At 39.5% G+C, this 14,588-nt stretch overlaps 1 protein-coding gene across 1 annotated transcript in view; it reads right to left on the bottom strand.

Annotated features, from left to right (window-relative positions):
- Positions 1 to 14,588, bottom strand: part of LOC101651364 (T-cell receptor-associated transmembrane adapter 1) — a 59,531-nt gene that overhangs the window by 24,374 nt on the left and 20,569 nt on the right. The window contains exon 2 of the mRNA XM_004706465.1: positions 4,425 to 4,535. Coding sequence (XP_004706522.1) covers positions 4,425 to 4,535 — 111 coding nt within the window. The remainder of the gene's footprint in view (positions 1 to 4,424; positions 4,536 to 14,588) is intronic.

Genomic DNA, 14,588 nt, shown 5'->3' with positions numbered 1-14,588 from the left:
AAGATTAAACAGGAGCTTCGGTGAGCCGTGCGCTTATGTTAACGAAGGAGAAACAACTCAGAAAGGAGGGTGAAAATGGTTCACTCTCTTGATTCAACTCAAAGCATGTAATCGATGCCACGGGTGTTCTGAATGGGTATATGTTTTGCTCTGCATATTCTCAACAACAAATATAACTTTTGAAATAGTAATATAGAGATAGGTTGGGAGGAGGAAGTGGGCTGGGAACTGGAGAGACCTAGATGGTTGGAGAATGGTGGAGAGGTGAGAAAGTCCCAGGCACAAAGATCATCCTAATAAGTCATCAGGATGGCATACAACAATAGCAGTTCTTTAATAAATATATATTTTTAAACAGGGAAGGAAGCATGAGCCATCGGTTAGTGATCAGGGGCAGGATTGACTTCCGAAGCCCCAGCCCTGGGCTGAGGTATGCAATTCCCACAAGTGCCATAGGCTAAGGTATTTTTGTCCATAACGTGTGAATAACAAAACAGAGAGCAGTTCTGTGACTTATGCAAGGTCTTCCAGACAAATTCTGAAAACAGAGTTTTTATCACAGTAGATTGACTTCAAAAACATGCTGTTCAAAATAATTGAAGAAACTGAAATTCGCTTTGGAAAAATACATCAGTAATGTTAATTAACTATTTCTTGCTATTTAGAAATGTTCTTTCCCACAACTCTGCCTCTAGGCAACAGAGCAATTTATAGCATGCCTGCGGCAGTAAGAATTTATACAGTTAATAAGAAAATAAGAAATCTGTTCTGATGAAAGATGGGGGGAGAAATGGTACAGTTTTCTCCCTCTCTCTCTTTTTTTTTTTTACCCCTTAGGCTGTGCTGTTATAGCAGTGGTCAACTTAGCATTACAAACAAACAACTCCCACGGGTGTTTGTAGATAGCATGGATGCTATAGCTATGGCCAAAACACTGTAATGTGCTAAAACACTGTAATGTGCCAAAACACTGTAATGTGCAAACCACAGAAGTAAGCACTGGAAATCCCACTCATACTGAGTGTAAAACTATTACGCAGCCAAACGTGCTTGTAAGAGAAGTAATAAAACAAAATAAGCAAACCGCGTCCTATCAAGTTGACCCCATAGAACAAGTAGAACTGCCCGATAGGCTAATCCATGAAGAGCCCATAGAATGAGTACAACTAATGGGGAGGAAGCGGGGAAATGAGGAGCTGATGCCGGGGGCTTAAGTGGAGAGCCAGTGTTTTGAGAATGATGAGGGCAATGAATGTACAAATGTGCTTGACACAACGGATGGATGCATGGATTGTGATAAGAGTTGTATGAGCCCCTACTAAAATGATTTTTTTTTAAAGAATGAGTAGAACTACCTGACAGGGTTTGCACTGCTGTGATCTTTGTCAAAGCTTACTGGCACATCTCTCTCCTGATGGGATCGTTGCTGGGTTTAAACCGCTAACATCTTAGCTGATGAAATCTTTCAGTTCTATGCCACCAGGTCTTCTGGCAGAAACACTACCCACTGCAGCAAGTGGACTGTGGCTCCCAGTGACCCTAGAGAGGGATTTCGAGGATGCCAGTTTTTACAGTATTAGATAGCCTCATATTTCTCTCATAGAATAGCTAGTGGTTTTAACCCCTAAACCTTACGGTTAGCAGTAGAAAGCTGACCCAACAGCGCCACCAAGGCTCCTTGACAGAAGGAATAGGTCAGCAAGATTAGACAGGTCCAGATGTTGAACGTGTGGATAGAAATTGGTTCTAGAATTAGTAGTCACCACAATACAATACAGTCATAAGAGTAAAGTTTTATTTGATAAATATTTGGGTTCAAATTATACACGTCAATTCACGTAGTATCTGGCCTTAAAATGTTTCGAAAGGATTAATAAAATAATTAGGTCACGGATTTACTTTCCGCCTTAAATTATCCCATGTCTTTATGTATCAATTCCCCCAATTTTATTCCAAGGTCAAAGATTTTAATGAAATAAAATATATTCTTTATAAGCTATTGCATAGAGGAAAAGGTTACTTTTACGTTTTCTCCCCTATAAACAAAGGAAACTTTGTGGATGTCTCATGATGGGTCATTTATGTATCTGACTTATACGTTTGTTACATTTAGGTGGTTGGACATATAACCCACCTCCCAGGGGATGAATAAGAGAAATGTGGGGGAAGGGGAGACAATGGATAGTGTCACACACAATAACATGTAATTGATCAAGGATTCACGAGGTTGGGAGGTGAGATAGTTAACGTTTATTTTCCCAACCTGGCCGATAAACACATGTGGGGTTAATTGAAGGGCGGAGAGATAAATGGCTCAGTGAGCCTCACCTTTCTAGTTCTCGGGTCTCCTGCTTTCTGATGGTGGGACCAGGGTGCGGCTGCCTTAGCCAGTTCCCTGCTTCAGCTGGCAAGGCTCGCTTCCTGCAAGACATCCCTGAGGAGAAGTCGCGTGCATCTACCCCAATGCAGCCCCAGGTGCTGGAGCAGCTGTGTGGAGACCCCTGCCAGCGTTGAGGTGCTTACATGCTCCCTGATTCGGCTTTCCTCCTGCAGTCAGCATCATTGTGTGTTTTGTGAGGTGGAGGAGGACTTTGTGGATTGGTGTTGGACATATGGGCTAATGTTGGACTTGTGGGCTTGGACAGCACTGGGTTGGGATGTTTGCTTGATGTGCACTTACCCTTTATATAAAACTCTCTCTTATACATGAGTTTCTGTGGATTCATTTCTCTAATATACCCAGACTAACACAGGAGGACAGGGGAGGGAGGGAAAAAATAGAGGAGCTGATACCAAGGGTTGAAATAGAAAAAAAAAAAGGTTTTGGAAATGTTGATGGCAACATATGTACAAGCGTGCTTAATACAATTGAATGATGGGTTGCCATAATATTTGTAAGAGCACCCCAATAAGATGATAAATAAATATATATATGATGTTTTGCTAGTTGAAACTAGTAAAGCGATCATTAGAAAAACAGGGCGCTTATTCTTGAGTAATTTTGAATAGTTAGGGGACTTTAGCTATGTGAGTTTATTTCCCAGAATCTCCTCTTTTGTTGTGAAACTTGCACAATAGTAATTAATATCTTCTTCCTCATCTTTTACATCAGCATGATCAGTTCTTCAGGAAACTCTCCTAAGAGGCTCAAGGAGGTTCTTCGGAACATGACCATTTTTCTGAATTAGCTTCTTGCAAAGTGTCTTGTACATATGCTACATTAACGTTGCCCTATTTGTTTTCATCTGCTGAAAGAAAATGCGCTCACCTTTTCTTGTCTGTTCTGTTTTTATCCGTGGCCTTCCTTGTCCCTAATCGTGACTTGGTTCCATGATATAAAAATACTACCTAAAAGTACTTGAACTTTCACTCTTATATTCCTACATTTGACACACACAAGAAGCTTCATGGAAAAAAGGTTACTATCTTTTTTTGATGTCCCCTGATATGTATTGGAAGGAGGCCTGGTGGTGTAGTGGGTACTCAGTGGGCTGCTAACTGCGCCATCAGCAGTTCGGAACTGCCTGCTGCTTCTCAGGAGAAAGAAAAGGCTTTCTATTCCCATAAAGAATTAAACTATTGGAAACCCACAGGTGCAGTTCTCCCTTGTTCTACAGGACAGCTATGAGTTGGAATTATCTTGATGGCAGACAGGTTTCTGTTTGGTTTTGTGTTTGAGCATGTATTCAAGGTCTGCAGCATGCAAAAGTTGGGTCTGTGGGTGAGTGTGACATTATTTCAGCCATAGAATCACTTATTGAAAATGAAAGCCATGGTTCAAACCTCAAACTTCACTGCCATTTGAGACAATTACAGCTCACAGCAGGCAGCCTATGGCAAAAAGGAAACCTTTCAGCGGCAGGTCATCCCGATCTGCTCTCCTAGAGTCTCGGAGTTCGCTTTAGAAGCCAGGGCTCGGGCCGTTGCTTTGCCAGTCAACTTCTGAGTCACCCCACTCTGCCGTATCACAGAGGCCCAAGTTGACCTGGAGAAGTCCGGGCAGATTTGAGGCAAATCTTCACAAGCTAGCTTTTACTTTTCACATCATGCTTCAGCTAGAACCTTTATGACTGCCTGGAACAGAATGCAATATTCATGGCTTGTTCAATTAAAGAAGGAAAAAATATATGTTCAGCCCAGGACAGATCCTTCCAACTTTAAACCCTCACACAGGTGAAGGGTCGACTAGTGGATAACGTTCAGCTTGGGAGTTTGCAAATATTTCTAATATGATTGCATTCTTAATGTACGACAATCCTCAGGTTAAAAAAGATTGTATCAAATCGATTTTCTACAGTTAAAACTATCCTATTGGATGATATTTCACAAAATGGTCTTTTACTGTAGGTTTTCCAATGACTCTACAAGTTTCAGTCCAAGTAGGTTACTATATGTCCGTATGTCTCCTTGTTTCAATGGCTTACCTTGCCGATGCTTTTCCACATAATGAGAAATATTGAAGAGCAGCGATATCACAAGGGCCAAACCCAAGAAGGCTACAAGTGTCCAGACAAGAAAATGACATTCAGGGTTTTCTAGAAATAAAGGTAAAGGTACCAATAAAATAGTTGCTGGTGACCTATCTCCTACAATTAGAAACATTGCATTTTTTCCTAATAAAAGATATTACTCTCCTTTAAAACAAAGTACAAATTTCTGGTTAGAAACATTAAATATTTTTGAGGGGGGATACAAACATGTAGGGTAATTTATCCAACAAGAACATAATCCACTGGACATCTATGAAAATCCTATCGCATAGTAATTATTAATTTGAATATACTAGAAACCAAATTTAGCATGATACTGCATACTCATATGTTCTTAGAATTACTTGATTTTTATATGTTCTATTGTTCTTAAAAGGAAACAAATTCATGCCAAGTAATATTGAAATATAAAACATATATGGTCCTTTATAAAATATACACACATGTACTTTAGTCTCCAATGGTATGTGCTATACTAACCAACATTTTAAAAAAAACTGACTGGTATGTTTGTGGGATTTAACCATTTTTAAAAGTCATTTTTAGTGCCTGTATAGTATTCCATAGTGTCGTGGTAATAGCATTCATTTCTCTAAGGTGGATCCAAACCGTGCCAGTAACCCCAGTGTGCCAGCGTGGACTTAAATATCGAAGAGCCTCTAAGAGTAGAATTCCTGAGTCTAAGGCACGGTGGGGAATTATAAGAAAGATTCTCTACATCATCCCACTTGATGACAGGACCCTTCAGGAGGCTGCGTTAGTTATCATTGTGAAAGGTGGAGTCAGCACGCTGCCTTGCTTTCTAGATACCTGTTTCTCTCTTGCTATCACGACCAGTGGTGAACGAGCGGCTTTCTATACTAAAATGTTTTCTTTGTTTCCTCTTGTACATAGCACTAACGCCCCCACAGTTCGTATACTGAGTTACGTTCTATGCATTTTTATACCAATACTTTCTATTTCAGGATATTCGATCAGCTACAATCAAACTCTAATCACACACCATCGACTCTCCCTGTGTTTCATTGAGTATCAAAGGCTTTCCGTTGTATTGCTCTGAAGAAATGATAGCCAGCATTGGGAAGCCTAGAGATTGCAAACTATGCTCGTGCAACACCTGTATGCTCTGCATCATAGAAGCGGGCAATGAAACCGAATGAGGTGGCATGGTGTGCTTTAAAAGCAGGAAAAGTGTGCATCAGGGTTATTTAATCTATATGTTGATCAAACAATCCAAGAAGATGGCATCAGGCTTATAAATAACCTGTGATTTGAAGATGACATAATCTTGCTTGCTGTAAAAAAAAAAAAGGATTTGAAGCATAGTATTTAGTGTGGACTTCACCTCAACATAAAGAAAACCCAAATCCTGGCAACTGGACCAGTAGACCAGCATGACACACAGAGGAAAGCTTTCAGGAGTCAAGGGCTTCATTTTATAAGCAGTGGTCATGGAAACAGCATGCTCTCAGGGAATCAGGTAGCATCTTGCACTGGAAAAATCTGCTACAAAAGAACTTCAAAATGTTCAAAAGTAAAAATGTCACTTTGAAGACTAAGGTGCACAGGACCCAAGCCATGGTCATTTCATTGGTCATAAATGGATGCCAAAGATGGACAATAAACAAGGAAAACCAATGAAAAATCGAAGCATTTGAATTATGGTGTTCGTTAAGACTATGGAGTACACCACCTATATGATAGTTAGGTCTTACGACAACTAGACAACTAGGGGCAGCATCCAAGCTACCATTCAGTCACAGCCTGATGACACCTCTTGGCTGTGACCTTTTGTATGAGGAGAGCGACTGAGCAGAGTTAAATCTTTGGTCTTTCACCTTCTGCTGGAACTGAATCTCCTCTCTGGTTCCTTGATGTCTTATAGCATCTCCCCTGCTCCCCACCCCCAGTCCCCGGAACTGTCACTTGACTACCACTGGCTGATTAATTCAGGTAAGTTATACAGTATTCAACTAAGCTATGTGAGCTCAACCTCACCACCAGGAAACAAATGCTTGCACAAAACCCGAGTGGAATCACACTGAATGTGATCTCCTGAAGCCCACATACTCATTTTGAGAAGTATAAAAATTAGGTGTTCCTTTTATCTTTCAGTTTTTCTACTTTTATCTTTTATCTACTAACTAAATGCACCCTTGTGACAATAAAATTCAATCTCCTAGGTGGTGATTTTATTTTTGTTTTTTGAGTCATCTTGAACAACTTATAATTTTCAAAAGAACGACGGTTACCTTCACATGTCATTGCATCTCTGCATATTTATTTAAAATACTCTTTCTATTTAACCGCCTGGAAAATTATCATTATTTTTCAAGTCTACCTTCTCTTTAAGAGTTTCTTGAATTTTGTCTGCCATCCATGAAGTAACATATATCTTTTTGTATGGCCACAGATTTTGAGGTAACCATTTGTACATAAATCTTTCTCCCTTGTTGTGAACTTCCCAAAGGGTAGATACATAGTCTTATTCCTCTTTGTCTGCATTCCTAGGTTTCTTCATATATAAAAAGGAAGTGCTTATTTAAAAAAAACAACATTCTCATTCAGAGCTACCCCATGTGTGTTAGAGTAGAGCTTTGTTCCCTCAGGCTTTCAATGGGTGACTTTTGGGAAGAAGGTTGACAGAACTTTCTTTCAAGGCACCTGTAGGTGAACTCAAACCTCCTGCCCTTTGGTATGTGCTGAGCCCCACTTTACTCCCAGGAAAGAAATGCTTACATAAAACCTGAATGGAGTCACGCAGAGTAAAAAAAGCTCCTGAAGACCATATACGCAGTTTGAGAAATAAAAATTGAGGGATTTTTTTTCCTCTTTTAGTTTTTCTACTTTTATATTAAGGACCTACAATATTTACTTTTGCTAACTAAATTCACCCTTGGGACAATAAAAATTAATGTCCTTCCTAGGTAGTGTTTGTCTATGTTGGTTTCTCTTCCCATTTCACACAGTATCTAATATTTGGAATAACCTCAATAAATAGTTATAGTCTGGACAAGTAGAATACAGTACAATATAAAAGGCACATTTCATACTTCTAATTTTTTATTAAAATTAGGAATCTAGTTAATTTATTTTTACCATTGTCGTAAAATTACAGTGCAAACAAAAGTTCCTCTTCCTTCTTTTGAATTAAAAGGAACATTAAAATAATTGCATTCATGTAGAAATTGTTGCAAGAAGAACACTTTGCTCTCAGAAAACAGTCATTATAAGTCTACATTTTACACTAAAGGCTTTAGGGAAAGTCCTAAAATATGTTATTTAAAAATATGTCAGCAATGCTAATGAAAGAGCTTGAACCATACTATACATTCATTTGGGACTGGGTTCTGTCATTTATTATTAAACGAAATTTATTTCACATAATCAACTAAATGCCTTTTCAAACACAGGCTGAATTCTAATGTGTATGAATCTGTCAAAACGGTCTCTAGTTTGGGGTGGGGGTGGGGGTTAGTCCGAGGAGTACTGTTCTTGTCTTCCTAAACTCTTTCCCTGTTTCTTTTTCCCCCTTCTCTTTTGCAATGTGATTTCAGATTTAAACAGTGGGATTCTCAGTTAGGAGCTTTCCATTTCATGACATTCTTGAAATCCTCCATGCCTTCCTGATTGCCAAAAGTGAATGCCACTCTTTAGCACACACACACACACACACACACACACACACACACACACACACAAAAGAGTAGAGGTATCGATATGTTAAATGTTGTAAAATTTCAGCTCGAATGGTAGATCTGTATCAATGCTGACACATGCACACCCCCATGTACACACATATACTTCAGACTACTCCCTGTTCACTTATTCTTTACTCAGGTGAGTATCTATTCAGGAGATACAATGTCACTTACAATATTGGATGCACAAAGTGCTGAAATTCTTGTTTAATGTGTGCAATCTTTATAATGATTATTTGTGAACTATAATTATTTTCATTTACATATGCTTCATCAATTTAATAACTTCCTCACAATTTGAATGTCGCTCTTTACATTGGTAAAAGCCAAGGCCATGAGAAGTTAGTACTGAGGCAAGGGCAGCTAATGAAACCATGGTTTAAGTTGCTGTCTTTCTTTCAAATGCCAGAGGCTAACAGTAATGGGCTCAATTATAAGACCTCTGACTCTCCTCAAGCCATAGTAATTGGCAGGAACTGTATTGTAATTAACAGTTGTTTCTGCTATGGAAGAAAAAAAAGCTAAGAAAAGATATTGTCTTACTGCTGAAAGGTCTGATTCATAAGAAGTCTTCATTTAAACAATGAACTATAGAAAATCAACAAAAATGGCCTTAATTGATTCTCTTTCAGGGAGCGTTAACTGAAGGATATGTATGAGTTTACAGTATGTAGCATATGACTTGTTCTGGCTTGTAAACTCTGACAGATTAGTGGCCCTTCTGTCTTTGCATTTCATGAATTACCCATGAAATGGTGTATGTTTATTTCAGGGGTCCAAGAAAGTTCAAAGAAAAGTACTAATACTAAGAGCCACCAATTCTACTCATGTGTACACCCCACCTACCCACTGCCATTGAGTCTGTTATGATTCATAGCTATCCTCTGAGATCAGCTGGTGGATTTGAACCACCGACTTTGAGATTCGCAATCTAATGCTTACTCAACAGTGCCATCAAAGTGTATTCTTTTATGTGTTTGTGTGATTTTTTTTTCTACTACGGGGATGGTTTGCTGCTGAAAAAGACATTCTTGACAAGTTTGCGGATGCGGCACATGACTAACATCACTAACTCCAAGATCCCCCTGCAGCACCCACTCACTCCCTTGGCCACTACCATCCTCATCGTTGAAGAGCATTGTGATCACAGAGATTAGCACTGGATGTGGTTGTCCCTTGCTGTTGAGCTGATTCCCACTGATGGCAACCCTGCGTGTCATTGCCTGCCATTCCTACTCACGGCAATCCTGAGTGTGCAGGACTGCCTGCCATTGAATGTTCACGGCTGTGATCTTTTTGGAAACAGATTGTGAGGCCTGTCTTCCAAGGTTCCTCTGGGTGGTTGGAACCTCCGCCTTTGGGCTCATAGTCAACCCGTGGCTGTTTGTGCCATCCAGGAGTTTTATTGCTTGGAAAGAGACTCTCTAGTCCAGTCCCAAAATTGAAAGTAAATGTAGTGATGTTTTTAAAGAAACACCCAAAGCCCACTAGCATTAAACGAGTGTGTGTTATTAATTGAGGGCTATTTGAGAACAAAGTATGCACATTGGGGAGGAACCTATCCTGAAGGGGATCTTGGAGGGGACAAAATCAACATAGGACTTTGGGAGGAATTGTTTTCAAACCATGTGGAGAAAGAAAATGGGAGGAGTTGCTTCCTAGTATTTGGTTTTCTTCAAAACACCAAGTCTTCTCACTACGCCAATTAGAAATCTGAAATCCAAACCCTCATCTATCTGTCATCACACCTCAAAGTGAAATCCACTGTTATCGAGTTGATTCCCTCTTATATTGGCCTTAAAGGGCAGAGTGAAGGATCCCTGATGGCATCGTGGGTGAGGCGACGGGCTGCTAACTGCAAGGTCAGCAGTTCGGATCCACCAGCCACTCTATGGGAGAAAGACAGGGCTTCCCACTCCTTAACGAGTTCCAGTCTCAGAAACCCAGAGGGGCAGCTCTAGCCTGTCCTATAGGGTCCCTAAGCAGAATCCACTCGATGGCAGTGAGTATAAGGGGCAATAAGCCTGCTCCTTACAGTTTCCATGGATGCCTCCTACACATGGCATCAAAGATCCCCTATTTATAGCACATCATGATTTTTCTGAAAATATTCAATTGGGGAAATCATAAAGCACAATGAAGTGGGAGATGGGTTTTTAAGACAGTTTTGATGCCTCAAATGCTAGACTCTTTGTCACTTTAAAAGTTGAACATTAATTGGAACTGCTAAACTACAGATATCCTTCTGGGACTGAACTGTTACCCAAATCCCTGCTGCACTTACACCAACCTCTCTGTATGTCCGTGGACCCTTTATTTAGTATATGTACTGGTTGTTCACTAAGAACCTCCAGAATCGTGTGGAAGAGTGTGTGGGCCCCTTTGGATCCAGGAGTGTTGAGGGAATTAAATGAAACTAAAGTGCTTAAATGTTCTCAACAATGATGCCTATTATTAACTAACAATTTAGAGATATTTATTTCACAGATCTGGCACCTTCAAATCTTTCCCAGATTGACTTTTCTTAGAATCACAACCAAATATTATCCAAGTTAAGTGAAGAACTATTGCTCCCTTGATCCATTCTCAAGAGTGTGTTCGTTTAAAAGATGATTCACAAGTGAATGCCACCTTTCCATGACCAGTCTCCTAAAGAAAGGCTTTCGTATTCTCAGAGTGATGACAGCCTCATAGGACGACAGAACCGAGTAGACATTAAACACCAACAACACGCAAGCAAATTGTGAATCATTCTTCAAACTGAATTAACGGTGGCTCAAAGGAGTTGTTTCCATTGTCTGATTCAGCTAATCCTGGTTTTACTTGAACACAGAGGGGCAATGGGGATTGGGATGTTTGCACATCTGTTGATGACGAGGAGACTACAGGCATGTGGGCTGGAAGAAAGGGAAGGGAAGGCTTGGGACGTCTTTCCCATATTTTGATTTACTTTGTGCTACAAATCATTTTTTTCTTTGGGTTCAGACATTATTTAAAATTAATCATGATCTTTTTTGCTTTACCCCTCTAAACATAGGTATACAGTATAACCTACTCTTCCTCTTTCACATCAAGTTTTTGGTTGTTAATACTTTGAGCTTCCAATGCTAATCACTCTATTTTTATCCTATTGGAGGAAACGTAGAAATGCTAATTTGGCAATGAGAGAAAGCGCTCTGGCATTACACTGGCAGGGGCAATCTAGACTAAGACATTTTATGAAGGAAATGTGATCACATTTCTTCTTAGTTTAGAACTTTTCGTGAATTCTGGATATACTTGAATGGCAGCTTCCTGGCCTCTGAGTCTACAACACTGTCACAGTTCCCCACCAACACCAAGCAGCAGTTGTTCATAGTGCCGCTCCACCTATCTCATGCAAGGCACTAGCCAAACTGCAACAAGTGCTTTTGTTCTTGGCAAATTTATGAACTTGGAAAATCTGTGAAGAGATGTGAAAAGTATAGGTCCCCTTATATTCCTTGTATGATGTTGCCAATCGATTTTAAAATTGAGCAATTCAAACTCTGGGAAGTAAATTCACAGAAAGTATAATACATAATGTCTTTATATGGCTTTTACATATTAATTTTAAATGTACTATAAACACAATAATTAAATAAGATCTGTAATTACACAGTTCAAAGAAGGTATAATTATAAACAGTTTAAAAATCCAGGCAAAAATGTTCAACCTCATTATAGTCAAAGTACTGAATATTAAACAATGGGTTAGCGTATTATGCTTATCAAATTAGTAACAATTTTTTAAAATGAGGCCAGGTTGGCAAGGAGAAACATGGCGAAGATGAGAGTGACTTCACAGATCTCTCAGAAAAGCAATTTGGCAATAATAAGACTTAAATGTTCATAGCTGATGATTCAGGGATCCCATCTCTAGGAATCTTTCCTAAGAAAATAAATTTTAAGATAGAAAAAGCTAACGAGATATTTATCAGTATGTCATTTACTCACTCACTCCCTGCCATAGAGTCAATGTGACCCAGGGGACAGGGTAGCACGGCCCCGGTGGCTTTCTGACACTGCAATTCTTTACAGTAGTAGGAAGCCTAGTGTTAATAAAATCTTGATACAATATAAGTTTCCCACTATAATCAGTTCAAACGTTATGCATTCAATTAAAATAACTAGGCAGACGTTATAATAAAAGGTAGTTGTTATAATGTTAGTTAGAAAAGCTGAATATAAGTAAATCATGACTGATGTATAAAAATTAAAATTCAGCAGATTAGGACAAACACACTGTGTGTTTTTTAAGGCAATGGGAAATATGTGAGATTTTGTAAAGATATAGTTCACAGTTTTCCCACTGTGTATACTATGCATTTCCCACTGCGTATAATACGCATGTCCCCTTTTAAAATAAAATTAAGCGTATGAAGGAAATCAACAATAACAAAGAGAAGAATGAACCATCAGTGTGGAACAGGTAGCTCCCGGGACCTGATGTGGACGCACCCTCATCATTCATTACCCAGCAGTGCCATTTTCACCAGACGTCACAGAGTAGTCATGGCTCCGAATGTCGACAACCAAACTGAATTGTTTGCCAGGAACATAATATAGTGCTTAAAATCTAGTGACTTAGAAGGAGGTTACTCCTACCCTGGCTTAGAACCATGTATCAAAGAGAATAGTCATGGTCAATGATTATGTTTTAAAATAGCAAATACTTTTCAAGGTTATCATTATTGATTCATACCTTACATTCATCAACCAACTTGTTTTTAATTAAAATATGTTCCAGTTTCCTTCTTTCACGAGATAATAATCAATAGATAATCATGAATAGATTTTAAAATATTTAATTTTACTAAACTTATCTCACACTTTAAAACTGTGCCATTTTGGAAGTTTTAAAGTAATATTTAGGTATGCGGATGGAACAAAAGAGTATAAAAGGACACCTACCTGGCATGCTTGTTTTCTTAGAAAAATACTTAGGTAACCATAAGGCGATTTCGCGAACTTAAAATCACCCTGCAAAATACCCTTTTCTAAGTAGTTTTGTAAAGTTAGAAGGAGCGTGCCAGTACAGCTGGGTCTTTGTCTGCGTCTCGGGTTTTCTCTCTGGTATTTCTTTTGTGTGTACTTTGTTCAGTTACAAACAGGAAATGTGGTGATGGAGGCTTTTAGGGTTTTGATCTGAAACCGGCAGGTTCTGAAATTATTTTGTAATGCAAGAAGAAAAATCCCACAAGCCTCCATACTCTGACATTCACATTTTTACAAATTTGCTCATCAGATTTAACAATATATAATTAAAAACCAGGATGAATTGGGAAGGAATTCCCATCTCTGCAAAAATGACTTAATCACACAAGGACAAAATACGTATCCTAATCTGCTAAGTGGGCAGGGAGCATCCCCTGGGTGTGCTCAGAGGGAGAGCGAACACTTTTTGAGTGTTTACTATGTCATGTGCTTTCTATATATTGGGAAAGCGGCTGCTTTCCTTCTCCCATGCCACCCCTCATTCAGGTTTTCCTGTGCATGCTTTTGTCTAATCATGAGCCCCCAGGAAAAACTCTAGTTCTCAACTTGCACGCCTATGTTGAAATATTAGAAGACATCAAATGTTAATGTTGTGTTACATTAGTTTAAAGTAGCTAATGATTGGGCCTATTGCATCAGACTATTTTCAGGTAAGCAGTCTTGGGCTATTTTGAAGTCATAATTCTGGATAATGCTTTGATATATGAAGCCCACCCAAATCCACTGCCACAGAGTCTGTTGAGACATAGCAACCTTGCATAAGGTTTCTGGGACTGGACACCTTTAAGGAGCAAAGGGCATCATCTGTCTCTCACGGAGTGGCTTTTGTTGGGTGCCAGTGAGTCACTTCTGACCCATCGCAACCACGTGAGCAATTGAACAAAGCACTGTCTGGTCCTGTGCCAACCTCATGACTGTTCCTATGCCCGAACCCATTGTCACAGCCGCAGTGACAATTCATCTCATTGAGGGCTCCCTCCTTTTCACTGCCACTCCACTTTACCCAAGCATGGTGTCCTTTCCTAGGGACCTGTCTCTCCTGACAACATGTCCAAAGTACATAAGATGAAATCTTGCCATCCTTGCCTCTAAGGAGCGCTCTGGCTGGACTTTGTTCAAGACGGATCCGTTTGCCTTTTTTGCAGTCCGTGGTACTTTTCAATGTTCTCCTCCAGCACCATGATTCAAATCCATCGATTCTCCTTCGGTCATCTTTATTCGATGTCCAACTTTCACATGCATATGAGGCCACTGAAAACACCACAGTCTGGGTCAAGTGCACCCTCATCCTCAAAGGAACAACCTTGATTATGAATACTCTAACGAAGTCTTTCAGGGAAAACCTAGCCAATGTAACTCGTCTTTTGATCTCTTGAATGCTG

This window comes from Echinops telfairi, unplaced genomic scaffold (genome assembly GCF_000313985.2).
Source record: "Echinops telfairi isolate 266 unplaced genomic scaffold, ASM31398v2 ScPeMD7_6;HRSCAF=24_0, whole genome shotgun sequence".
In the NCBI taxonomy this organism is placed as follows: domain Eukaryota; kingdom Metazoa; phylum Chordata; class Mammalia; order Afrosoricida; family Tenrecidae; genus Echinops; species Echinops telfairi.
This window is presented reverse-complemented; position numbering and strand designations above follow the sequence as displayed.